The 27,372-nt window shown below is 34.6% G+C and overlaps 3 protein-coding genes and 2 long non-coding RNA genes across 10 annotated transcripts; 1 reads left to right on the top strand and 4 right to left on the bottom strand.

Annotated features, from left to right (window-relative positions):
- Nucleotides 1–82: 82 nt before the first annotated feature.
- On the bottom strand, nucleotides 83–13,526 carry LOC106176885 (phospholipase B1, membrane-associated). Of its 3 annotated transcripts, XM_013559453.3 has the most exons (14): nucleotides 13,355–13,526; nucleotides 12,689–12,758; nucleotides 9,883–12,333; nucleotides 8,816–8,913; nucleotides 7,335–7,398; nucleotides 6,954–7,012; nucleotides 6,520–6,587; nucleotides 6,257–6,300; nucleotides 5,062–5,182; nucleotides 3,655–3,787; nucleotides 2,594–2,754; nucleotides 1,863–2,049; nucleotides 1,217–1,309; nucleotides 83–946 (listed from the first exon to the last, which is right to left on the bottom strand). In XM_013559453.3, exons 3-14 carry the CDS (start codon nucleotides 9,947–9,949, stop codon nucleotides 584–586), a joined length of 1,458 nt encoding a protein of 485 aa, XP_013414907.2. In that variant the 5' UTR covers nucleotides 9,950–12,333; nucleotides 12,689–12,758; nucleotides 13,355–13,526; the 3' UTR covers nucleotides 83–583. The 3 variants fall into 3 exon arrangements, with proteins under 3 accessions (XP_013414907.2, XP_013414908.2, XP_086862396.1); XM_013559454.3 differs by lacking the exons at nucleotides 5,062–5,182; nucleotides 13,355–13,526 and adding an exon at nucleotides 4,876–4,993 and having other exon boundaries at nucleotides 9,883–12,811; XM_087006270.1 differs by lacking the exons at nucleotides 8,816–8,913; nucleotides 9,883–12,333; nucleotides 12,689–12,758; nucleotides 13,355–13,526 and adding an exon at nucleotides 7,670–7,981.
- A 147-nt stretch (nucleotides 13,527–13,673) lies between these two features.
- LOC106176886 (uncharacterized) lies at nucleotides 13,674–15,034 on the bottom strand. Its single transcript, XM_013559457.2, has 2 exons — nucleotides 14,908–15,034; nucleotides 13,674–14,811 (listed from the first exon to the last, which is right to left on the bottom strand). The coding sequence occupies exon 2, from the start codon at nucleotides 14,808–14,810 to the stop codon at nucleotides 13,797–13,799; it is 1,014 nt and encodes a 337-aa protein (XP_013414911.2). The 5' UTR covers nucleotide 14,811; nucleotides 14,908–15,034; the 3' UTR covers nucleotides 13,674–13,796.
- A 1,327-nt stretch (nucleotides 15,035–16,361) lies between these two features.
- LOC147763348 (uncharacterized) lies at nucleotides 16,362–17,803 on the bottom strand. Its single transcript, XR_015333144.1, has 2 exons — nucleotides 17,502–17,803; nucleotides 16,362–16,871 (listed from the first exon to the last, which is right to left on the bottom strand). It is a non-coding gene; the product is annotated as an uncharacterized LOC147763348 (long non-coding RNA).
- LOC106176830 (steryl-sulfatase) lies at nucleotides 17,793–23,945 on the top strand. 4 transcript variants are annotated; one of them, XM_013559371.2, is made up of 6 exons: nucleotides 17,793–17,906; nucleotides 18,628–18,891; nucleotides 19,561–19,683; nucleotides 20,245–20,943; nucleotides 22,051–22,335; nucleotides 22,660–23,945. In XM_013559371.2, the coding sequence occupies exons 2-6, from the start codon at nucleotides 18,630–18,632 to the stop codon at nucleotides 23,001–23,003; spliced, it is 1,713 nt and encodes a 570-aa protein (XP_013414825.2). In that variant the 5' UTR covers nucleotides 17,793–17,906; nucleotides 18,628–18,629; the 3' UTR covers nucleotides 23,004–23,945. The 4 variants fall into 4 exon arrangements, with proteins under 4 accessions (XP_013414825.2, XP_013414823.2, XP_013414824.2 ...); XM_013559369.2 differs by having other exon boundaries at nucleotides 17,821–17,965; XM_013559370.2 differs by having other exon boundaries at nucleotides 17,821–18,033.
- Nucleotides 23,946–25,083: 1,138 nt separating this feature from the next.
- Nucleotides 25,084–27,372, bottom strand: LOC106176857 (uncharacterized). Its single transcript, XR_001239790.2, has 2 exons — nucleotides 26,727–27,372; nucleotides 25,084–25,875 (listed from the first exon to the last, which is right to left on the bottom strand). It is a non-coding gene; the product is annotated as an uncharacterized LOC106176857 (long non-coding RNA).

Raw genomic sequence — 27,372 nt, 5'->3', positions numbered from 1 at the left:
AATAAATACCATTTTTGAGTGCAATTTTATTAATGATTTCTATGCACTTGGAAGCAGCTGAAATTAATAAAAACAATAATAATACCATTCTTGAATACAATTTTATTTCATGTGATTTCTTATTTGAAAGCTGAAGTAATTGATAATAATACAATAATTATACTGTTCTAACACTTTATTATTAATTCTCTGGGTTTTACAATCCTGGTAATAGTTCAGTATATCTTAACTTAGCCAGTACAGTCATTATTTTTCTTGTTATTAATGCATCAAATAAGACACTAACACAATCAATGAGCAGACCTTCTAATGTTGGTTATCACAGAAAAATGTGATTCAAAATATTATCATACTATGGTAAAAAGCATAGACAAATGTTATGCCCAATAAGGACACTAAGAAGTAAACAATTTGGTTCAAATGTCTTTCAAGTACATGAAAATAATATCACTGGTACCTGATTTCATTTAGATCACAGTGGGTGAGTATTTAATCCTTTGAATGATGCAATAAGTCCAGTTCCAAACTTTAAATCCATTTGAATGCTTCATCATCAATGAAAACTTCAACACTAATATCTCAATCAAGCAGCTGGATTGGGTTGAAGAAGGGCCCGCCTCTCACCACCAGTTCTAAGCTGATACTTGCGATAAAGAACACCTGCCACCAACAGAGCACCGAGCAGTATGCCGGCTCCTACGGCGCCGATGATGATCCCAGTTCCATGAACTCCCTGAGAAGTATTAGTATCTGCAGCCGTCAACTGATCGTAACTCTTTCCAGCTCCGTTGCCAGCCATGCTCCCCACCATGGCATTGCTCTGAACACTCTGCAGGAAAGATGGGTTGCTGTTCTTCTTAGTGTAGAAGTATGGGTTAGCATTTGTAGGGCACTCCAGTGCTTCCCCAACCCTCCATTCTGTACGTTTCCCACCTACTGGCTCCACCTGATATATGAAAATGAAAAAGAGGTATTATATATATATATATATATATATATATATATATATATATATATATATATATATATATATTAATTTAGATATCTAAAAACTCAGTTTGATAAATATGAAACTGTAATATGATGTATTGTACAAAAAAGTCATTAAAGATCTTAATTTTTTACTGAATTTCTTTTCAAAATAAGATGGCATTTATCTCTTTCCACATTTTTCTCAAATTGACCCCAATTCGGGATTATCAGAAATAAATCTGACCATGTTGTTCCACAGGGCTTCTGCCATGGCTGCCTGACCCTTGCCACTGAGATGAAAGCAGTCGGCTGCTACAAAGCTGGAGTCAGTAGAACCCTGTAAGTTTAAATGAAACTTAATTCAGACTATAATTGACAGGTGTAACTTTTACTTGCATTAACATACAGATGATCAATTTAGCTAATATGTATACCTTGAATGTTAACATACAACTTTTTTCAAACTTTTACTCCTGTTGTCACAGTTTGCACTAAATGGCTGTGTATATATCTGGTTAATTCAACTGAAGTTCAGGCCTGCAGGCCAAGAGTACATCTGTTACAATAATAATAATGATCTGGCCAACTGTCTATATCCAACATGTAAAAAATGTTTCCATTTGAAGTATACAATAAAACATGGTAGTCTATGTGACTGACCTGTCATTTTCAAGGAAATTATTTAATTAAAATGGTATAAAACATTCAATCTAGAACAGGCTGAGCAATGATTCAAGAGTAGGAGAAAATTGCTTTTATTTTGGGAAAATAAGAATTGGCTGGAATATTCTTATAGGATACTTTTTAGCATGATTTATTAAAATTTATATTGAAATTTTTTTTTTCTTGGAAAGATCTATTAAAATACCACATCAACATATCCAACTAACATCTGCATGTGTAGGGAACATTGTATTTCTGAAGAAAGGTTGGACCACCACTGTGAAGTCATCTCTGGTATCATATCTACCACTGTCGGCTAATGCATTCAGGTTTTCACCATATTTTTTATTTGCCCTTTTCAATGCCTCAAGTGCAGCTTCACTTTTTGGAAAAGCTGCACAATCACATGTAATGCTATGAAAGAAAATAATAAAGATTATTTTACTTTTTTCTCTTTATAGAAAATATAGTTTGTACATACAAAGATGTTAAAAGTATTAAAATGAAATAAGATTTAATCTATTAAAATATTAGACATTTAAAGTGAACATCTTTAATAAACACTTATAATAATATAAGACAGTTATAATGTACATATTAGTACTTAGTATTTGGATACAGAAAAATTTTATTTCTATAACTCCAGTGCTATTATAATTTATATTCTCATAAATTCAGTCACTAATGTGTCAAAATAAGTATGATTCCTTATCTTCAAATACCCATGTGTTTTTGCAGTGTATGTGGTTTTTTATCATCTCTTATCTTTTTTTTAACAAACCCTATCCTTGTTTCAAGGAAACCAAAGATTTCTTTCAAGTATAATGTTTTTTTTTTCAACAAAAAGACTATTTTGTCATTTTCTGGCATTATTATACCTGTGTGAAGAGAGAGTTGCACTTTAATACATGTAGTACATACATAATAATATCATGCTACACAAAATTATGTTAATTACCTATGGACTATATTACACAGCAGGTTTAGGTTCAGTTGCTCAATAAGTTCAACTTGGAAAACTTCCACAAGATTGACAAAGGCTCTGGGAACTTCCTGATGTAGAATGTCCAGGGCATTCCGTATGTCTGTAATGTACTGTTCTGGACTTTGGGCTCCATCCTGAAAGATACCATAACAACCTATACCAAAATGTCAGTTCACACAATGACTGCATGCCCTGCACCAAAATTGGCCTAACTTCTGTAATCACACATATTGATGCAGTTGAGAAACCTTGTTAATTTTAATCATTAAAATAAAGTTTTGTTTTACCAATTACTGATGAATAATTTCATATAAAGTAAACCATGGAGGACTAATGACCAAAATATTTAAGATATCTGAAAATCTGCTGAATGTGGACAAGTTGTCCTCCTGGCTGACTCCAGTGCCAGTGCTGCTATTAAGTAATAATACATCTTCTAGATTTATACTGTCCATAGGCCTTGTGACCGATTTGGACCCAGGTTATTAGAAAAAACTTCAGATGAATTAATACTAGTAAGTAGACCTAGATATATACACTTGTAAAAGGAGCTTTCTACATCCCAGTTAATAAATTAAAGAACCATAATTTAGTAGTATTTACGTCTAAACAAAGGTTAGAATGACTTTTCACATTTATGAATTTAGTATGATGAATAATAGTGTTTAAGGTAATAGTGGCTCTGGCATATATTAATTTTTTTTTTTTTTGGGGTGGGGGTGGGGGGAGGCCTCCTTTAAAATGGAGACTTCTGCTTACATTTTAAGGATGTGTGTGCACAAGCAGAAGTGTCTATATGTGCAGGGGCCACTATGAAATACAGCATGAATAAGTAATGTATTCCTCCATGGTCTTTTCATCATTATTGTGCATCATGTGCACGGTATATAATCTTTCAATTTTCTTTGTAAAAAGTTAAGTGAAAAAACAAATTTAAAGTGAAACTTTAATAATCACTTCCTTAAACACCATGGGATGTACATGTACCTGTATCATTCTGAAGGAAATACCACTATTTATAAAGTGTTACTCACTGGGTCTTCACAGTAACTACACAGGTTGTTGCCTCCGATGAACAAAGTAATAACTTTCCAGTCAGTGGCGTAACTACTTCCCAGCATGCTCTTCATTCTAGACACCAACTTCCTCGCTTGATCTGGCATATGACTGGATAGAGAAGACTTTGTTTTCATTTTATTTTTAAATGCTAAGAAAAATGTTGACACAAATTAATATCTAGTCATGCTTTTTTAACAAAGATTATTAATTTTGTGAATTTTTTTAGAAATTGATCAATATTTTGGAATATATATATACCTAAATAGCAAAAGAATTCACATTATGGAAATTAAATTGTTGGAGTCATTCACTTCTGCTCTCTATCTAACAAATAATAAAACCCTAAAAGTTAAAGGGATAACAACTATTCGTATGATGTCCATGCTTCACAATAAATACATTGTAAACAACTTATAGAAATATAATAAAGTCTGTTTTACCACCAAATGGTGATTAACACAATATTTTGGAATTTGTACTTGCCATCACACTTGACCTCCATAGATGGCTACACTGTAATAATCTCTTAAGAGAATATTACAAAAAACCAAACTTTTTAGAAAAAAAACAGGGATCAAAATGGATTCATTAAATATTGTTAAGTATGGGGAAATTGTCCTTTACCCCAGGAAAATCCATATTTTGGCCAAAATGAACAATTGTTATCACTTTAAATTTATGATTAAAAGGACAACTACCCCAGGAAAATCCATATTTTGGCCAAAATGAACAGTTGTTATCACTTTAAATTTATGATTAAAAGGACAACAGTAGTTAATTATAATTATTAATTTCACAAGGTGACATTCCCCTCATACAGGTAATAAACTAGAAACCAAAAGCAAAACGAGTATGTTAAAAAAAAAAGAGACCAAAAATAAAACCACATCCCTATAGCTGCATACAACTGCTCCCTCCAATCCATACAAAAGTTAAGAAAAACGTTGGATAAATTAATGTATTAATCATAATCATATGTGCCTCATGATAAATAAATAAATAAAAGGGAAATATCCTTCACAGAATTGTTCCAGGTCCTGCCTGAGTAACTTAATTGCACCCATCTCCAGTTGCATGCTTAGGAAAGGCAGCTTACTTGAATTGGCATTAGGGCTAAGTGTTGCACAAATGTGCTAGGAAGAGAGGTGCAGAAACTACATACCTTGCCATGGGGGGAGAGCAGGCAAAGAATTTACCTTGTTTTATCTCCACCTTTTGCCACATTTAATCGAGCATAAGGACTATCATTGTCTCTTGACAAGGTCTTCTTTATACTAAAACCCTTTATATTGGGGTTATACTGCTTAAGTATATCTGAAATGAACAGAAAACTTGGATTATTAAAAGAACAGTCTCTTTATCAGACACAGAAAACTGTTTACCTTGATTCATCTCCAGCACGTGCTGCATTTAAACGGGACCTGGGGTTGTCCACACCTATTATACTTATTGTCTTTTTAATGCTGAAGCCTTTGATATGAGGGTTATACTGTTTAAGCAAGTCTGAAAAAGTGAAAATTGTTATTTAAAAAATATCAACAAAGCAGAATGCAGGTGTGGGTGGGTGTGTTCAAACCTCGTTCAAACCATCAAGAAACATTTTCTTCAGACACAGAGTAAACGCTGTCAACAGTCATAATCTGTTTAGCCAGTGTTAATGTGCATTAAGAATTGCAATAGTAAAGTTCCAAGAAAAATTTAGTTGCTAAAATTTTCAGTGATAAAGATGCACACAAGTATGATGTTGAAATGACTAAATGCCACATCATATACCCAACCTTTACACATAACAACTCAGTTGTCACTTTCTAATAATGAGGATCAGACTTTTAACTGCAGATAAGATAAGTGGTAGTAAAGGTTAAAACATCATCAACAATGGGTCAAAAATCAAAAATGGTACACAAAAAGCAAAATCAGAAGAAATTTTTATAAAGGTACTTTATACTGTATTTACCCACCTAAATGAACTTTTTATGGAGTAATTTTCTGTTACCCACGAATCATTGCCTAATATGGACCTGCACTTGAAATTTATGTTTTATTCCATTTTTAATGAAATACTGTTAGTTCATAATAACTGGCCAGTCATTTAGAATGCCATGTCTTCCTATACATTTCAAAAGGAAGTATATTGACGATAGGTACTTTTATTTGAGTGGTTTCATAGTTTTTCAGCTCTGCTGAATTAGGAAAGATTTGTAGCTTTGCAGGACATGACTCAGAATATTTTATGAAGCATAAAGTATATCTTTAATCATCATCTAAGCAGTAATAATTTATCTACGTGCACCATGATGTATCAGTCCAATCATGATAATAATCATAATGATAAATCAGATGACAAGCAGATTAACATTATCTTCCCTGATCTATGTACCAACATGCGTCTAGACAGGTGACTCTAGTCACATGAGTGCTAAGTTCCCTTTTCATATGTTTCTGTTTATTATTACTACTTGTAGAGCTTAAAGCTCATGGATTATATTTATCATTATTAATTCTTATTATCTCAGGCACAAACACACACAGAGAGAGAGAGAGAGAGAGAGAGAGAGAGAGAGAAACAATACGTACTTGGAAGAGTGATCACTGAGTGGATATCTTCATCTCCACCAATGCTGAAGTAAGAAAAGATCTATTAACAAATTGGCAACCAAATCCCATTGTTCTTAAATAATGAATCCCCAGTCTGCCATATCTACAGCAAATTGAATGGAATAAGTAAAATATGTTTAGGATACCATAAAACATAATTTACTGAAAAGGTAACTTCACATTAGACTAAAAAATTGGTGGTTAAGATGGGACAAAGTTATGGTGTAATTTAAGACTTCTACCTCCACGACACGCCTCTCCAACCAAAAAGGTCCCCAACTACAGTCAGAGCATGGATCCCTGTACCAGCCTGAAAATTGCATCAATATTTCATTATTGATAAAGGACACAATAAAAAACTTTGAATGAAATAGTCTGACATCAGGCAGATGGCATAGGGACCCTTCCTTTGCTTTAGATTTTAGATCCCCTGTATTAAGCTATTTGGTTTCAGTGTGACAGTGAAAGTTATAAAATTTTGTAGTGGGCAAAGTCATACAACGTAATCTTAACAAAGCGAGCCAAGTGTCAGGAAAAAGTATATCATTGTCTTGTATACTGTTGTTTTACTTTCAGCTTTTTCTAGTATTTGTCTAAAACCTTTGATGAGAAGTAGGGTTCAGTTGTTTTCGCTATTATTCAATTATTTAATCAAGATCAATGTTGATCAACTTACAGTCAAGGAATCCCCCATGGCTGCCACAACCTGGATGTCTGATGGCCTTAACTGGTGTACTGAAATAAAGAGGAAAAAATGTTTTGAAGAAGTACATATTTTTAATAAACTTACACAATATATGTCCTTGACAAAAAAATATTACCCATAAAAAACAACAATTAGGAACATATAGTGACTCATTTTTTCATCTTAAAGTAGCTTGAAAATTCATAACTATAAAATTATCTATGCACTTTTGAAAAGATTAATTTTTAAAGTGACTGAAAGAGTACTACATGTATTTTTTTCTTCACATTAAAATTGCAGCACAAATTTCTCATGTGACAAAACATAAATCAAGTTATCATTTAAATCAAGCCTTTAAAATAAAAGCCTAACCTGAGGTTGGCACTGAAGGAGATGGATCAATAGCAGCACAAGGGAAATGACTCATACCACCACTCTGAAAAGTCAGTCAATGAGAAAATTAGTTCATTTTAAATATCTTGATTCATCTTCCAACACACATGAGACCTAATGTATTTAATTTATAGGAGTACGTAGTACATTGGAATTTGTTCTATATATGCATTATAGTGAAAACAGGCTGAAATGACCAATGGCCTATTGTAAACTAAAATGTAAAAAATACAATTCATTTTTTAAACGATACCATCATATTTCCATGATTAAAGGTCTCCGACCAATAAAAATTTAACTATACATATATATACCTGTATGTACTGAAAGAGACAAATAAAGATGTTTTAAAACCAAGTGGACAGTGAGTGTATAACAGTCATCACAAGTCAAGATAAGTCTCTTCCCTCAAGGCAAAAGCAGCGGTCAAAAACCCAACTTATTATGCAATTTTCTGACTTATGCAATTTTCCCATCAATATTTACTCCTCTTTTCATTTTCTTTTATTTTGTTTGTTTGTTTCATTCAAGTTGCTAGAAATAATATACTTCTCCTGCAAATCATGGTATAATGGACACACAATAAGGATCTATTCTGATGGAAATTCATCTGTGTAGTCAGGATATGATTCAAGTATTAAACTTTTCAATTTCTACACTAAAAATAGACATTTTTATGACATCACACTGAAGAAGATCACGGATGTGATCGAAAGCTCTGTCAGGTATAGTATTTTTAGTGTAGAAATTGAAAAGTTTAATACTTGAATCACACAATATCTAATGTATCTTTTTATATTCTTTATTTATTTTATTTATTTATTTTTTTTTGTAATGGTTAGGTTTCATAGTTAAAATATGATAAATAAATGCAAACCAAATTGACCTCCTGTGAACAATTTCATTTCCATTATTTTATGTTATGAAATCAAAACAGATGAGTCGTGATCACACCTCTGCAGTGACAGTTTATATTTCAGTTTCCCTTATTTTGTCATCATATCACAAGTTATCATGCCTGTGGTCCAAATGCAGGAGATCATATGACATATCTCATAAAAAATGAAAGTCACTTAAATAATATCAGGATGGTAGAACCCCCCCCCCCCCCCCCCCCTTTGACCTATCTTGAGTTTTTAAACATTTCAAGACACGCAATGAGTGTTAGACCTTTATATAGAAAAAGTGAAATTTTCCTGGAATTTGGAAATTTTAACTTTCCCTTGATCATCAGGTACACCATATCCCAAATCATTGACAAGTTTGTTCTTTTAGTTGCTCTTCTAATGAAGATTGAGCCTAACTTATTATACTCATAGGAAAGTACATTTATAGATATTTTTTTTCAATGAATACCACTCATCTACTAAGTACATCTGCGCAGCTTTAATAATATTCAACTGCATTTCCCTAAAATGAAGTCATCCAGTTTCATTGAGATATTTTAAATTTGTACCTACCAGCTTGTCCTTCTGCTGTGCAGCAGATAAAAACTGACTTGTCAAGGTTGCATTGCTGGCAATTAGATCTACCACCTGGTACCACTTCTCTGTAAAATCTGCAAGTTGATGTATTGTCAAATACTTTACGACAAGTTATTACAGCAAATGTGAATGATATAGGGGTAAATGAGTGATCACTTGAAAACAGGTATTCTGAATGAATACCTATATGTCAAATCCATGTACAATCACAGGATTTGCAAAGGAAAAGGATCAAACACAAGAAAAGGGCAATATTTTCAAGAATAAAATTCTTTCATTATGTTATTCATCATAAGCTTAATTAATTAAAAAAAAATAATAATAAAAAAAATTTAAAAAAAAAATCAAGTTTGTCCATTAAACTAGGGTATTACCAAATAGCTGTGACCTATCAAATTAACCCAGTCCTATTGATCTAGTTTATTTATCAACTAGTCCAAAAATGAAACAAGATGATAGTGTTATCTTATATAAGCACAAGATAGTAATGTACTAAGAGCTGCTCATGACACGTGTGGTATCACGAGAGTAATAAACTGATAAAGAGTGAACGTTGCTATTTTTATTATACAGTTCATTATGCATTTCTTCTTCTTCTAGACAATTTTTCCCTATCTACACAGGATTTTACCAAATAATTTTTGTGATGCAAAGCCAACAATACGGATTATCCTACATTTCTTCAAAATAAAGAAACTATAAGACTAGTAAAAAAAACTCCTTCTATCCCTAATTCCAACATTTCAATTTCATTAGGCATGTGGTTTTTTACAATTATTTTCAAGTCTTGTTTTGTGATTTTAATAAAAATGTTTATTGCATTAAGGTATTCTCCAAGGTACAGTGGGTTAATTAATCATTTAAAAACTAAATTTCAAATTTAAATTTAAAAAATACAAATTCATAATACAGGTACCATGCAGTAGTTGCATTACTACACACTGTTATCAATAACTGATCAAAAAATAAATAAATAAATAAATAAAAAATTGTTTTTTAAAATTGAACTTTTTATTTGAAAAATAACCTGAAAACATTCTTACCTTTACCAGATGTGCAGGCTACAAACAGAAATCCCAGCAAAAGGGTCTGCACAGTTATGCCCATCATATTTCACACCTCTACACAGTATGGTGGGCTTTTTCCTTTGGTTTCTCTGATATATACTACATTGTGCACATCACTGGGTAATATTTAACTTCCTCATTGGACCTCTGTGACAAAGCTTACATGTTATCTCGCCATCAGCTGGCCAGGACGTTATTTATGTTTAATCCGTTACTGCTCATGAAGGTGCAAATGGTCACTTGCCAGTGTTGACAAACATGTGACTTAATTCCAGTATTAACTGGGTCAGTGTAGATATGCAGGTAAATGTAGTTCAAGAATGTGTTCACATTAGTCATAAAAGGGAAACCATACGTATATTGTAAATAGTTGTAAACATTTTTATGATAACCATTATTTTTCAAACTTTATATGCTTTATTGTGAAATTGTTAATTTTGTTGCTGCAACTTGTTATGTTATATCACTTCATATTCAAAAGACCATTCAAAGGACATTGGACAAATAATAGCCTATTGACTAGGTCAGTCTACCCTGTTACATCACCTACACTTGGACAATGGTGTCACATCACATGCCTGGATGGGGGGTTCTCATTGGCCAAAGGTTGCATAATGATGGAAGTGTCAATGTCAAGGCACAATGTCTAGAGGCAGCCAGTTAACAAAACGGATATTTTTTGTAGTCATTACTTAGTGTGTATAGACAAGCTTTTTAATATTTAAACAAGGAAACATCAACAATGACAAGTTTTTTTTCTGTGGAGTTTATTGGGCTAGCCTTGGAATTCCATAACATTAATTGAAAATAATCTATTTAGACAGAACTTATGTAGAATACTTATGCATTTGTAATTTAAGGTATATCATCCACATTTCAAAACATCCCAAACTCAATATTTTTTTGTTTACATAAATTGCAAAGCTACTTTTCATTCCCAATTTAGACCTAAAAAAATAAAATACACAGTTAAAGTACTGTCAATATTTCATCAAAATGTTTTAGAATGTATGGTTACTCAAGTAACATGACAGTCATTTAGAATTATTTTATCAGAAATTGCATAAAACCTCAAATCCAAATGCAGGGAAAGTTCAAGCAATCATTTGTCAGAGAAAAAAAATTTGGGATAATTGAGTGGGAAAGAAAATCCTAGATGGGATACCTTAAATGTGGAGATAAATGTACATAGAGGCCGTTTTTTTTTTTTTTTTTTTAGATTTCTGAGGAAGGTCAGATAAGGCAGACTCATATAAGCACTGTTAAATTATGCAAGATCCAGTTTTCCAATTTGACTGAAAATTTGATAAAACACACTGCCTACATCTAAGTGTGGTCCCCTTTTTCTCATAAAAATTACTGCATCTCCAACCAATACTCAGTCCACCTTAACTGACCCAATTACAGAACTTCAAAAGATAAAAAATTTCATTAGGAAGACTGTGCATCTCCTTTAACTGAAGTTTTTCAATTAAAAATTCACAAAAGACATTATTCAGTTCATAGTTTATTCATGAATATTAAACAAAATGTTATGTACATTTATTGACAATTAAACTGTTCTTATCAACTGAATATCTGAATTATTGGCAATTCACTTTGATCACAATAGAAAGATATCTCACAAGCAAGTGCTTCATTTTCCTTTACCCCACTGATCCAGTAGTCCTTCTATGGTGATCAGTTATGCATCTTCATAATTCAAGCATATATAATTTATCTCTGTATCATAGTAAGGATATTTATCTTTCAAGAAATACTATGGAAAAAATCTCATGAGAAAAACTACAAGAAACCACTGTACCATTTCATAAGTACATGCTCTTTACAATGCTCAAGCCTGCTCCACATTTACGTAATACAAATTCAAATGCAAAAAGCCAAGTTGATATCAGTTCAACATTTAAGAACAACTTCTAAATCAACTCCACTTTTACACCCATGCAAAGAAGTTCAGCATTGAAACTGATATACGGTATACCTATCCTTGATAATGAGCAAAGTTTTTCTTTTTTTTTTTATCAAAAATGCAATGCACACAAGTGTAAATATATTCTATTATAATACCCCAGACATCCACTTCTCACTAGAACCTCTGCATCTCAAATACATGTTATCATAACTTGTTATTCTTTCACAAGGTTCCAAATGTTCCTTCTTGCTTTCCACGTGTAGAATGTCTAACATTTCTTTGATAACGTTGCTCAGGCTAAACCGTCAGCTAACCAACTAATAGCTGGCAAATTATTATTTGTCAGACAATCTGAGATTACTTCATTCCCATTAACACTCAAAATATGTGAAAATAGCGTCTTCAACACTTAATTGCACGAATGCTCCTTGCAGTACTTACTTGCAATACTTACAACCACTCTGCCAAGAATGGTGAAATCCAAAAAATACTGGTTCTCAGTTCTGCATGAAAGACTGCAGCCATGAAAAGGAACAATGGCAAGCCCATTACATGGTCCCACTGTTAATTCCATTCACAAAACACCCCCTCCCTAAAGTTTACTTTCATATATATCTTTAACTGTATTTCACTTCTGGGAGTTCTTAACATAATCCTATTATTATTAGCACATTTAAGTTTATCTTCATATGGCATGATAATGAATAACAAAACATTAGGCAGTTCTGATACATACAATTACAAATTTGATCAGTTTTTGTGCAAATGTCATATTTGACAGGTACTTCTTAATGCTTTAGATGTGTTGTGTGTTTAATAAATAGAAAATATGCATCAACAGAGGGATGATAATTGAATCAGACACCTTACCATCATAGAATGTATGTGGTAAAATATTAAATCTTAATCGCTTCCCAGAAACTTTTTATGGCCTCTTCACCTGAAAAAGAAAAGAAAAAACAAATGAATCACAATAAATTTTACAAGTTGAATCCAGAAGTGAGCTCAGAGATGATCCAAATGTTTGCTGCCAATTATGCAACAAGATTTTTTTTTTGTTAAGTCAGAGCTCACTACTGGCAACTCCCAGCAGCCAATGATGTTGAATTGTTTAAATATCAATTCAAACTTAACAGAGGCCACAAAGGAGTCCTGAAGTTGATATTCTTTTGTATGAGATTTGTGTGAATTGTGAAATAAAATTTGAGATGTGGTCATGTCAGTGTTATGTGGTGAATTGCAAAGTGTTTTTTTTAACTATCTGCCTGTCAAAAATGTTCCACAATTAAAATCTACAACCATATCATCTTTGGTGTCATAAACGCTTTCATTATTTCAATATTTTAAAACAATTGTGCCACTTTGCTTTCTTTAAGGGCTTATAATTTTCTATTGTGACTAGGTGTATACCACAGCCATCAATACTTGTCAATTTAAAGCCATTCAGAGTCGAAATAGACCAAGACTGTAAACCCTTAAACCAAAGAAAAATGACCTCACAAAATAAATCAATATAAACACAGAAATGATACGGACCATTGACCATGGTTATACTACACCATAATGTGTTCCTCCTTACATCATTTGAAGTTCTTAGCAGACATTTTCCAGCTGTAAAGTAAACATGAAATTGTTCAGTTCTGGTTCTGTTTCTCCCCAAACCAGGGTGAATGTACAAAAATAGAAAAAGCCTGTGAAAGTAATATACCAAATCTCACATTAATCATCAATATCATCTTTGAAGGTCACCCCTCCCCCATTCCACACCAGCCTATTAATTCCTAACTAGGGCGGGCAATGTGAGAAATGATACACACTACACAAGGCAAGGGTACTTATAACTTCAGTATAACCGTTTCTTTTTTTTTTTTCTTTTTTTTTTCTTTTTTTTTTTTGAGTCTGTCAATCATTTTAGAAACATATAAACAATACTGACATTTTAGTCGCCATACTTAGCCTTCTACTCTGACTAAATCAGTCAAGAATCCACCACTATGATGTCGTCTTTGTCACATTTTCTCTTCCTCGCTCCTACAGAATTTTCACTACATGTTGCACAGAATTCCAAAGACACGTGACCCTTAGATACATGTAAACAAACTCCTGCTGGATCCTGCTCATTGTTGTTATTGTTGCTGATGCTGGAACTGGGAATGGTTTCTTCCCTCCCCTGACTCTCTGAATTGTTATCCATCTTCTGTCTCTTATTGGCTCTTGTTGCGCGGGTCAACTGTTGTGGAGATGCGGTTTTGTTGTTCTCCTTACTCTCCTTTCGGGCCGGAGCTGGCACTGGACTTTCTTCATTAGGCAGTTGTTCCAAGGATGTTCCAAATCGTACCCCAGGGGTGTTGTGGATGTTTTTCAGCAAACCTGACAGAGCACTTTGATTGGCGATGACACTTTGTAGATACTGTACTTCAGAACTCAATGTCTTTACAGTGGACATTAAACTTTCCACTTGATTCATCAATGTTTCATTCTGGCTTTTTAGTTGCTGATTTTCATCTTGTAGTCCCTCCACATACTTCTTTCTCTTTTGTCTATTTTCTCTGGCAGCAATAGCATTCTTTGATGCACAGAGCCTCTGCGGGGGTAGTGGGTTTTGGTTGACAGGGACTTTAATTAAGCTACCCTGGTTAGAATTAGCATTGCCAGGCATAATGCTATTAACTGTGTGATACTGGACTGGGCTGGTAGAAGAATCAGGTTGTCTCTCCTTGTCACTTATAACAAGTTTGAGTAAAGAAGCCTGGCCATTTTCATCTGTTTGTTCGCCGCTTAGGTACTTCAAAAATTCTCTCTCTTCACTAGCGCTCATTTTGACTTGAATAACCTTGGTCTTCTGGTCAGTCATTGAATGCACATTCTGAAGGGTGTTTTCACCACCAACTTGCTTGGCGACACCGGTTATTTCTGGGAAAAGGTCGCCGACATCAGAGGCAAGGTAAACGTCATCATGTGATGAGCAAGAACCGTCAAAGGAGTTCTCCATGCTATCAAAAAGAGAAACGGAAGTTTGTGAAAATAACATGCTCTTGTTAATCTTCAGTTCTTTGAGAGCTTTCAAGCTGTAATAATTAAGAATTTACCTCTTACGACGTCTTTCTCTGTCAAAAACACTATCTGCTTCTTCCTTTGTTCCGCAGCCTTTAGGTAACAATGGCGGTAAAACGCTCGAGCAACGTTCTCGTATTGTGATTGGATACTTCACCGGATGTATTTATTAGCCCAATGTAGGATCTGTACAAAAACAAGCACTTTTATTTCATAAATAATTTTTAAAAAAACTTTTATTAATTTCATTATTTTTTGATACCAGACTGTATTTTCTTTACCAAAAATACCAAATAATACCAAAAATAAAGAAATATTCTCATTTACCCATTATTAACCGATTACAGTGACGTCATATTTGCTCCGTAACACTAGTCCCGCGGCCATGCTGGAGGGAATGAACGACGGGGAATAGTAGCGTAAATATAGGTAAACCAAATAAAATAAAGTAAACTTCATATCACGATCAAGGACACCAAAGGGAAAAGGATATATACAAGCTGAGGCTTCAGCTGATCAGCGGGATCGACCGATATGAACTCAAGACAGTCTAAAAACGTGAAATCCTACTAAATGCTACTTACCCAACATCGTGTTGTCAGAAGATAGTTCAGTTATCTTGTACTTCATTTTTCTTGTTCATTGGGTAATAACAGTTATAGTTTGAGAGAGTTTAATGTATAATCATAAGTTTAACCATAAATAGAAGCAACTGTTTTCATAAAGGATAGATATAAAAAATTTGAGCTGATCATTAGGATAAACCCTTGTGGATTCAAGGAAGAATGTGATTGTCTTATGACATGAAATATTGCTGTTAGTTATGACTTATCTTTACATCGTGAAGCTGTCAGAAATTATTTCAGCATTCTTGTACTTCATATTGGTTCATTAGAAAGTACATGTAACAAGACTGTTGTTCATTCATATAAGCAGCATTGTTAGCATTTTATTATTAGTTCAGTCATTCACAGAAGCATTTGTTAGGCACTATAAATATCCTCAAACCTCAGTTTAAGTGGGACTTAGAGAATGGGAATTTGCCATGGGACTATACACTTGATATCAATGGAGCAATAGAAACTATGTCAATGATGAAAAAGACGTGTCCTTTGTATCAAAATAAAGCTGGTGAGTTGTGTTGTAAATAAGTTTTCAAAATACATCTACTGTCATAAAAAGTATTGTATCAAACTGATTTTATAAAATTTTATATACCATTTGCATTGAGAATATTTTGCTAGGTATTCAGTGAACAAAATTCATGTATTTTAAATTTACTTTAAAACTGCAATATCAGGTATTTGTTGTTCTCTTTTTTAATGTAAAGCCTAACTACATGTATATTGGGGATTTTCAGATGCTTTTGTTTATACAGTACAGAAGTAAAGTATGCAGAACATTTGCTCTATACCATCATCAACTTTTTAAATTATTTCAGCATTCTTGTACTTCATTTTGGTTCATTAGAAAGTACATGTAACGAGACTGTTGTTTGAGAGAGTTTAATATTCACCATGAATGCAACCATTCATATAAGCAACATTGTTAGGATTTTATTATTATTCAGTCATTCACAGAAGCAAGGCATTTTTCACAATCATGTATTTATGATGTCCAATGTAAAATAATAATTCAGTTCATGAATTGATTTCTGCAACCATTTGCTTAAACAAATAGGAAAAGTGCACATTTTGTATGAATAAAAGTGAACATGAAATGCTGAGTTCTGAGTGTCGCTTCAATTAAATAACTCCTGTCATGCACTGGATTTCACTCTCCTGATGTTCAGATCCTGTCTCCTCAGCTGGTCACAGAGATCTAGGAATATTTTTTGCTGCTTCTACCTTGTGTGTCATCTAGCTGCCTTTTGTACCTGTCATCAAAAGCTTCCGTTTTTTTTTTTTTTTTTTTTTTTTTTTTTTTTTTTTTTTTTTTTTAATAATAATTTACTTGCACCCAATCAGTGTGGCTTGGTGGGAAATGCCTGATCAATTTCCTACATGTAGATCTAAATTAATAGAAAGATAACAATAGTGATTTGTATTCATATTATAACTTACAACATTACAGTTGAAAGGAGCAGAATTTAACATTTTTACAGAGGAAAGTGCAAAATTATTTCATGAGGTTATTAAAGTTATATGTCAATTACACCTGAGGTAGAATTTACTTGCAAAATAAAATTACTCTTATCACTACACCAAATCGAAAATTAAGCCACTAACTTCCAAATACACTTCATACAGGTAATTGATTTAATTGGCCCAGCTCAGCTGTGTACAGTACAAATATAGCCTTGACACTAATTGGGAATAATGCTAACCAGGTATAAAAGAGGTAGGTGACAGCCGATAAAATCTAGAGAGCACCGTAACTGATAACAAATTACACCCAAGGCAATAGGTGAGTCTTCATTAAAGTCGAAACCCTGCCTGGGTATTTCCACACGTTTTAACAAATTAACACACTCTCCATCCACACTTTTTGGGCACTACTTTAAATATATACGTGCGCCCCAAACGTACACACCTAGGTCTTTGGTGTTCTACTGTTTTTTCTTTTATGGTAAATCTGCACAGTTGGCTCTTCATTCTTTGCTATAAAATAAATTAGTTTTATCCTTTACTTTTCCGAAGAGTCTTGATTCAAAGCCACCTCGCCGTCTCTCCTCCGTTTATGGTTTTAGTTCCTTCACCATGGATTTTTACCACTGCAGGCAGTCTGTGAACGCTTGTAAAGTAAGTTACCTTCTCTCGATCAAATACCCTGCAGTAATTCATCATTTTGCTCGGTTAAATATGAAAAAAAATACAGAAAACGAAAACTGAACTACAGACATGGCTTGTTCATGCGCAGCAGACGATTCCGGTCTCCCTCCAGTATGGCTGCCGTTTGTTTTGATGACGCAGGCTCTAATGGGTCAATATTCCAATGGGCAGGTATCAAATCGAAGGACTGATGATTATCAACACTGACATGTAGGACTTTGGTCATTCAGAAGGGCTATCAACAAGAAAGAAAGGGGAGGGAGGTGGGCAGTTAATGCACGTTGTCGCGAACCCCTTGGATCCCATTAAGCAAAACCCGAAGGTGTATATACTGTACAGGGGTGTACATAAATGAACATTGTACACGTACATCTACTAACATGTACTAACGTTAGTTTTACTAGCACTGAATCTGTAAATATTACATTAATCGTACATGTTTTATGTTTCAATTTGATACATTAGAATGAGCAATTTTACAATCTACATTAAGCAAACTGTTACAGCCAATAGAGGCCGTGAAGCTGAGAGTGAGGGGGTGGGGTAGGGAAAGGGCATCCTCAATCAGAATAACTAGTATCTAAGGCATGACGCTGGATTATTTATCAAAATTGAGGTACCGTACCTGGTGTATACATCAATTTCAATATCTTATAATCTAAATCATTTTTATGACTATACTTCTATTGCTGAGATAATGCACTTGAAAAGTATCCAGTGTCTTATGCCAAATTAATTACCTCGTGAAAAATCAATTGTTCCCATTCAGGTATTATGCAGCATGTTTTTTCTTCGTGTTTTGACATTTTGGATAAATATGTGAAAAAATGTGTTTCTACATTGTATGTCAAAATATTGTTGAATATTTGACATTTAGGATAATGAGAGACACATATGTAGTTATAGACAAGTTACTAATATTTTAAAAGCCGAGCATTTTAATACAAATACCAGTATGCTGAAATTTTTTTTTTCATATTTCAGGAATGGATGTCCTACAGTTACTTTCCATCTTTGTCAGCATCTGTATTGCAAAAGGCAAAGAGAAACTACCAAACATAGTGATATTTCTGGCTGATGATCTTGGAATGGGAGATGTTGGCTGCTTTGGTAACACCACCCTGAGCACTCCTCATATTGACAGTATAGCTAGACAAGGGGTAAGGCTAACCCAGCACCTCACTGCAGCACCCACTTGTTCCCCCAGTAGAGCAGCTCTACTGACAGGAAGGCTGCCAAAAAGATATGGTTGGTAAACCAGGCGTCTACATGTAGATGTTTCACAAAACATTGACAAAATGACTATTTAGGGTGCATTCCCATAGATTTTAGATCAATCTATCCCCATAGGGAGTCTCACTAGATTACTGTCAGATAATCAGGCTTAAATGTCCGTCCTGCCTACTACAAGCTGTAAAGGGGTAATTAACTTTCGTGCACGCTCGGCTGACAGCTATTTAGCGTGAACCCCCAGGGAGTTAGGTCGATCTAGTTGAATTCATCTAATCTCTGGGAATGGGGTCTTAGTCAAAAGCGGTCTTAAGGACCTTAAGGTCTTAAGTTGAGAACTTGTGAAACACAGTTGAGTGGAGATTATTTTCAACATTGCCAGGGGCGGATTCAGAGATATTTTCTGACAGTCTTCCAAATTATCTTTGTTGATCCATCTTTCATTTTTGACCGTCTTCCGACAGAAAACATTAGATGGCTGACAATGTAAACTTGAAAATCTGACCGTCTTCCAGAAGACCCAGAAGACAGCCTAAATCCGCCCCTGATTGCCTTCACCTATACAGAGTATTTTTCAGGTATCATGGACAATTAATGCCATGATAAATGTAAAAACTGTAAATATTATAGGTTGATTGATCAGACTAGTTTATTATTTACTCTATTTGCTTTTTCTTAATCTTTCAGGTTTTGATTCTCCATTGAGAATGACTATCATTCCATTTGTGGCCTGCACCTCTGGGTTGCCTAGTGATGAAGTGACATTTGCAGAAATTGCCAAACAAGCAGGATACAAGACTGCTTTTATTGGTGAGTATTTTGCAAATGTTATAAGCCTGCAAGAAAAAAAAACAGTTAAAACTTCTGTGCATATTTTGACAAATGTTGCTGTATAGTGTACTGTGTGTTATTGTCAATAAGATAAAGGTTAATTGTATCAAAAGTAGTCTCTTTAGTTAAATGGACAAGAAGATGTTGGATTTTGTGTAAAACTTCCATCCTGTTTTATCACTCTCTTTTCCCAACCCTGGTAACTTTTTTGTGCTAGTATCTACATGTACTGTGTGGCTATTATCTATAGGTCCTAATTCACTATGGTATGTAAAAATAATAAGTACAGTATGAGTTAGCAAGGTATAGCATATGATGATGTGATGTATGTAAGTATGATGTATGAGTGGATGCCAGGCGCACCTTGCTGACAAGTGTTTAATCTAACTTAATTTTACCAAGACAGTCCAAGAGGCATTAAATAATTTGTGGAGTGCATGTATGTGGGATACACCATTTCTGTGATTTAAAAGTTCTTGACATCAGCTGAGATATGAATGAGAAATGTTTTTATTTGTACGTGATCTTTGTGTATTACAGGCAAGTGGCATGTTGGTACCTACTGTGACAATACAGGGGATCCTTGCCACCATCCACTACGACAAGGATTTGATTACTTCTACGGACTACCACTCACCAACCTCAAGGATTTTGGTGATGATGGAAACTCTGTCATTACCACTTTTAGACCAACAGTCAATTATGAGATTGCATTTTATTTCTTCATCGCAGTTGCAACAATTGTAATCTTCAAAAGAAAAAATCTGTTGGGTTTTTACACTAGCACAGTTTCAATTATAATTTTAACTGTATTTATGCTGTATGTTGTGTTTTTTGTAAACAATATCAAAATGCTCAACAGCATATTGATGAGAAATTATGAAGTCATAGAACAACCTGTGCACCTGGAGACAATCACCAAAAAATTGGTTCAAGATGGACGCCAGTTCCTCCAGGAACAAGCTAAAGGTGACCAGCCATTCTTGCTCTTCATGTCATGGACTCAAGTCCACACTGCACTGCGTACATCTGAGGAGTTCTATGGTAGCAGTCAGCATGGACTATATGGGGATGCTGTACAGGAGTTAGACTGGGGAGTTGGGCAGGTGCTTGAGACATTAAACACACTTGGGCTCCAGGATAATACTTTCATTTATTTCTCCTCTGACAATGGGGGTCATGTTGAGGAAAAAGGTCTTGATGGGAGCAGGCAAGGAGGATTTAATGGAATCTACAGAGGTATGTATATTTATGTCAGTTATTGGAGATTTTATAATTGAGAGAATATATTTCAGATTATATAATGAGAAATTCGCTTTACATGAGCAGGGGAAATTGTATTTATGTCTACGGGCATCCATCATGATCATGGCCTTCCTGTGCCTTGATGTGCATTGAAGATTATAGTACTGAACTTGTTATCATCATTAATCAATATAGGATTTCATTTTAAACCAACTCCTGAAATTATCCAGATTTCCAATTCAATAAAGTCACTGAACATGAAAAAAGGGGGAGTACTATGAAAATAATTATTATTGATATTTATGAACCCATGTTCTGAATGACCCATGCATTAGATGCTTTAGTGTTGTCATTTAGGATCAATATGGCTTTTATCTACTGCAAACAGTTGTACCAAAAACATAATACAGTATAATCATTGCAGGATCTGATAATGCCATCTACAGAAATATGAAATAATCTATGCCTCTTTGCAAGTAACCTGTCACTTCCTCGCCCAGCTTGTAATTTTAATGTAATAAAATAATAGATTTATACAATGTATGTACAGTACTATTTCACATTGGATTTTGTAATTCAACAGGCTTCTTAGCAGTATAGTGTTTGTGCAGTCTCATAAAAATACTTAAAACAGATTAAATGTGAGAGATATAATACTGATGTCCCACACTACTTTAATAGTAGCAAACTACAGCATGGATGACTGTACATTGCATCCTAATGGAAGAATGTAAGGTGGGGTGGGTAGGGGAGGGATTCAGTGTCCTTTCCTCTTTTTGAAAAATTTCAGATTCAGACCCTACCATTAAAGCCTACAAAAGTCATATTGTCTCACATTTTCTGAAATCTTCACGGACACCTTTTGGATACCATGGACCTGGATTCAGCTCATTAGTGATCCAGAAAAAAAGGCCTATTAAAAATGATGGATACAGTAGCATGGGTCAATATACAGCCATATGTAGGCATCTTGTCTTCTCACAGTCAAATCAAAACAGAATTGACCTTGGAGCTATTTTGTGAACAAAATTCTAAGCAATCTCAGAAATGCCCACATGGTTGCTTATAACGTACTTATCTAAAATGTTTTACAAAATTCAGGTGGCAAGCTTCAGGGCAGCATGGATGGTGGCATTAGAGTACCCTCAGCTGTCATGTGGCCTGGTCAGTTACCAGCAGGAGTGTCCATAGAAGAAATGACCAGTCAGATGGACCTCCTCCCAACACTGGCTCACATGATGAGGCAGTCTCTTCCTGGATCTACTGAGCTGGATGGAAAGAACCTGTTGCCATTGTTGAAGGGGGAGAAGAGAGTGAGTCCACACCAATTTCTCTTCCATTACTGTGCCCAGGACCTTCATGCTGTCAGATATCAGCCAAGAGATGGTAAGGGTGCTAGTACTGGTCAGGTTGTTTCAGCAATGTGTACATGTACATGTATTTAATCTTTTCCAATTGTGGATTGAAGAATGAAACATTTTTGTAATAAAGATTTTAATGGAGGATGAATTAATGCAAGTGTGTCTGAGAAAATTATAATTGTTTTGTTAACTGTCTGGTTCAAGACAGTTAAAAATATCCAAGCTTATTTTTGCTGAATTGCATTTCATATGTTGCACCAGCATTATATGATTGTAAGATTGAATATCTGTGTTGCTGATTCATGCATTCTGAATGTGAAATCATATTTATGTACATCTTTTCTTGTAGGCTCTGCCACCTGGAAGTTGATATATGCTAGTTACAACTGGTTACCAGGAACAGAAGGCTGTGGATACACATGTAGTTGTTATGTTGATGCAGTATGGCACAGCCCACCATTATTATATGACGTCAAGAGTGATCCATCTGAGAAAACAGCTGTGTCGCCATCTACAGCCCAATACCAGAATCTGTTGGCCATTATTACCAAGGCTGTTGCAGAGCATTCAAAGACATTTGCATATGTAGAGAGTCAGTTCAGTACACCAAAGCTTTTGTGGAGGCCTTGGCTACAGGATTGTTGTAATTTTCCTTATTGCAACTGTGCTGATAGTATGCATCAAATTAATTGATATGTTACAGTAATGAGCATACCAAGATGTACTAGTCCTGTAACATGCTCTGACCAGAGTGATACATTGTGCTTCCATTCCAGTAATCCTACATGCAGACCAGTATCAATTTAAAACAAAGGTGTCTGGAATGTATGACCATTCCTGTTTAAAGCTACACTACCTGAAATTTAAGCTTTGCAAAGATGGCTGGTATTTTCTATGTCTACGTATCCATATCCTTCCAGTTATAAAGGGATGAAACTGCTCAAATCAACTGAAATGTACAGGAACACATAGTGGTCTAAACAGGGGAAACATTTCATTGCTAGTTCATAAAAAAAAACAATGGCTAGATCAATGATTTGTGAGTAGGAGAAAATTCCTTTTTTTTTCAAGAAAAATCAATTTTTCAAAATAGCATATCATTAGCATGGTGTACACTGAATTTAAAACAATATTTGTTATAAATTAAGATTTTGTCATAATTAACTGTGCGTTAACAAATATTTTTTGTTTCAAAGTAATCCCCAAGTATTAAGTTCACTTAAAGTTATATATACGGAACATATCTCTTTATGAAATTTAAATTAAAAGAAGATATATTTATTTAGCCATATGCTCACAAACGCACAGGAACTCTTTTTTTTTTTTAAGGAAATGTGGCTGAAGTCTGATCGACAAGAATTTTGTCATTTATTGTAAAATGACAAAATCAATATAAATCCACACATATGATGATTTTCATTCTAAACTTTTAGAATAATTTCCATTTGTGTTATAAAACCAGTCGTTATTGATTGAAATGATCATTGAAATAAATAAGAGCTACATGTAATAATGCAACTTATCTATTTACTATTGTAACTTCTGCATTCATGTACTTATATATTGTACATGTCAGTGTCGTGAAAGCCATGTGACAAACTGAATTAAATACAGATTATTTTTGCAAATCGTTTTTCATCAGGAGTGATGTAGTTCCAAACAAACTATTATTTTTTATGCAGTCAGCTCAATTATCGGTGTTTCGGTCGCGCATTTTTGACTTTCAGCTAATTAAGGTACACTAAACGCTTTTAAAATGTCCCGATGTCCAATGTCTACATATTCTGCAGAGCTTCTTATCTTTGCCAATTCTGATTTTAAAAAGATACAATCCCTCAAACAAATAACCTGTTGTGGATACTGTGTTTTCTTCTGAAATGTACAGGAAGACCTGGTGGTCTAAATGTCTGGTCAGTAATTTTAAAAAATTAAACTATTTGATGAGAAATGGTTTAAAACATCAAATCCAAGAGCGGGGACGGGTGGAGCAATAATTTGAGAGTAGTAGATTTTTTTCCAAAATAAATTCTATTTGGAACGAAACTTCCGGGTAGGATACCTAAATTAAAAGGGAATGTTGACAAACGGAGTAGATTAGAACCGAAATAGACAAATTGACGTCACGGGGCGAATTTCAAGAGGTCTTCTTTAGGTAACGACTTGTCCTTACGAGATTAATTCATAAAATCTTGGTTAGCTACATTCAAATAAAGATGGTTTTATTAAGCTTCCTAAAGTTGATTTACATGGTCCAAGGGGCGATAAAGGTCACTGTGCAATCTGGTCGCTTGGTGATGGCGATCAGTCTTTTCATAGAAGATAGTTGAAGTTAGACCGGTCGTGCCTTAAATCTCTCACAGACCTTGACAAACTAATATCAATGCCGCTCAAAATGAATGTAAATCTTTCAGAAGTGAAAAGCGTAGGGATTGTATGAATTCCCCTTAATTTCCTTTTAACGAGATCACAAACTTACGAATATAATTAATGTGAAAGAAAAATGCGACGCTTTACTGACTAGAAAGAGCTTAACAACCGTTTCATGATAAGTTCTTTGTCGTGTTCATAATGGATAGATCGCGTGATCTAAATTTCGGCTAAAACACTGTGCGCCCGGCTTGCGCAGTTACTTAAAAGTGATTTAAGTTTTGGTCGATAAATTTATCCGATGTGATTAGATTTAAGTTTCCACAATCATTTAGAATATCAAACGGAGTATCTCACGTAGGCGCGTCACCAAAATGACGCATATCAGCTAAACAAAACGTGTAACTTAGATTATCGCCCATTTTATTATCTGACAAACAAAGTGGACTTAAAGCTGAAGTCCTTTATGACTTTATCATGGCGAGAAAAGTTCGTATGTCGGGAAAGACACAACCATTGTTCCGGTATAATGCTTCATTGTGATTGATAATCCACCATATGTTCACTTGACAATGTGGAAACTGGTTGCATACCACTTGCTGCGTGAAAGATCGATGTTAATATTTTGCTAACTGGATCATATTCTAGGACGTCTCATTAATTATTTTATATTTGTATTTCTGTGTCAGGTCCCCGATTTAGTCTTTGCTTTTTCGTGTTCTCTACAATATGTTGGCATTTGATCTTTTTTCCTTTCAGGTAAAGGCGGTGTCTTTTTCTTTATTTTTCTAAGTTCTCTTCGTACTTCACTAGTTTCTTTTCGTAAGAGCACTTCGCTCATTTTTTTCTTTTTATTGAGCATTTTCTCGTCGTGTTCGAGCTTTTTCTCTAGAATGTTGTTAGCGTGTCTCGTTCTTTGGGTCGCTGCAGCGTCCATAGCTGTGAAGATGTCTAATTCCAGGTTTGGGTTGTCGGGTGAAGGCATTGGTGCGTTATAATTCATTTTCAAACCTCAAACTCCAAATCGATTCATCTAAAATCAGAATATACCTGTCTTCTCTAAAAAACAAAATTCCGGTAATATTCCTAGAAACGTCAATTGCGTATGCGAGGAGTAGGGATTATTTGTTCTGTCGTCTGCCAGCCATAACAGTCGTATGCTTAAAAACGTCATCTCAGTTAAATCGTCATTTCTTTCCTGAAAATATAAAATTAATCATGAAGTAAAATTTTAAAATTGCAAAAACATATATAAAAACACAAAATTGAATAAGTCGGTGGTCATGACATGCGATTTTACCTAGCGAAGAAGATTCCACAGTTTCTGACCAACGTTTATGCTAAACACGTTTCTCACACGATGTGGCTGAAATTAAGTACAATCGAAACAGTGTACGACATTTTATGGATATATTTTTCAAAATGGCAAACACACTGAATAAGAAACGTCCTAAATATTTAAAATAAAAAGTATGCTCACTCGCGCCTGAATTCCACCCCCTCTAAATCATTTGTGGGGGAAGGAACAGGGAAAGGGGGGCGGGGTTGGTCCTCTTGTGGTGCACATTAACACTCATTTGTTTTGTCAGGATGTAGGCTAGATATGTGATCATGTTACAGAGAAATGGGTCAAAGTTACGCATTCTGCACATGTTTATGGCAGAATCGTTTTGGCCTCCTCGAAGATCTGTTTTTGGCGAAAAGAATTTTGATGTACATTTGAAGGTCAGCTATGCTGTTCCGCTTGCACTCGATCGTTATTTGTTCCACAATATCCCGAATCAGTTTCCTCAAATTCTTTGACTTCACCAATGCCTATGTTTAGAGCCTATAAAATTTCCCAGTGAAAGTGTAGTATATCTTTCTTTGGTTCATTTCAGTATAGTCTGCACAGACTAATATCTCGTAACAAGTACAACACAGGCCCGATAGGCTAAGTGATCTTATCCAATGTGATAACACACTCGGGTACAACAGAAGGCCTGCAATGCCCGCAATATGTAGAACACTCAAACGAACATATAGTTACTCATACTTAGAAAATCTTACCTCTCTGGCTCCAAGTAATGTAAGACCAGTCTGTCAATCGAGTGTGACTGCCCTTGTTCTAGCAAGCAAGATCTGTTCAGATTCTCTTCACGTGACGTACGTAGGCCCACTTGTCTGATTTTAATCTATTGCCATGACGCCAAGGATTGAAAAAAGTGGTAGCACTTCTGCGGGAATTGTTCTTCTTGTAAGTCTACTGTAAATACGGTGACTGGGACCATTACCAGTAAAGTGTGGATTCTCCACAGCTAATCAATACAACCCTACGGGAAGATCTTCAAGTTACACACAGCGTGTTATTATTAGCATTATTATAGTCCGCTGCAGTCTGCATCTAGTCTGTTGCTACGGGATTGGATACATAAGAAAACTTTGCGCTATTCAGGCCATTGAAAACACTGTGGAGAAAAATAATTCACTGTCATTTACTCAGGGGTAGGAGATTAACGAGGGATTTTGCGAAGTGCAATCAACCGGGATTTAGTGCTCCTTATAGTTTTTATATGGAAATACGATCCCCAATCTCTTATCATTTAAGTTATAATAATGCACTTGAAAAATATAAATCTGCCTTTCATTCCCTTAAGTAGCCCTTTTTAGAAGAGGGTTAATCGTTGCTACATTTTTCTAGTGGATTATGATTATT

The sequence above is a fragment of the Lingula anatina genome, chromosome 2, assembly GCF_051362555.1.
Source record: "Lingula anatina isolate TDL-2025a chromosome 2, LinAna3.0, whole genome shotgun sequence".
Classification (NCBI taxonomy): Eukaryota; Metazoa; Brachiopoda; class Lingulata; order Lingulida; family Lingulidae; genus Lingula; species Lingula anatina.
The sequence above is the reverse complement of the archived record's forward strand: the minus strand, read 5'-3'. Positions and strand labels throughout refer to the sequence as shown.

Bases quoted from the DNA above. Each gene is read 5' to 3' on its own strand.
- LOC106176886 (XM_013559457.2), bottom strand. From the start codon at position 14,810: ATGGAGAACTCCTTTGACGGTTCTTGCTCATCACATGATGACGTTTAC.
- LOC106176830 (XM_013559371.2), top strand. From the start codon at position 18,630: ATGGATGTCCTACAGTTACTTTCCATCTTTGTCAGCATCTGTATTGCA. The intron at 18,892-19,560 runs GTTGGTAAACCA...TTAATCTTTCAG, and splicing joins AAGGCTGCCAAAAAGATATG to GTTTTGATTCTCCATTGAGA. The intron at 22,336-22,659 runs GTAAGGGTGCTA...CTTTTCTTGTAG, and splicing joins CAGATATCAGCCAAGAGATG to GCTCTGCCACCTGGAAGTTG.
- LOC106176885 (XM_013559453.3), bottom strand. From the start codon at position 9,949: ATGATGGGCATAACTGTGCAGACCCTTTTGCTGGGATTTCTGTTTGTA. The intron at 7,399-8,815 runs GTAGGTACAAAT...CTGACTTTTCAG, and splicing joins CACAGCAGAAGGACAAGCTG to AGTGGTGGTATGAGTCATTT. The intron at 1,310-1,862 runs GTTAGTTGGATA...TTAAACTTACAG, and splicing joins TGTTCCCTACACATGCAGAT to GGTTCTACTGACTCCAGCTT.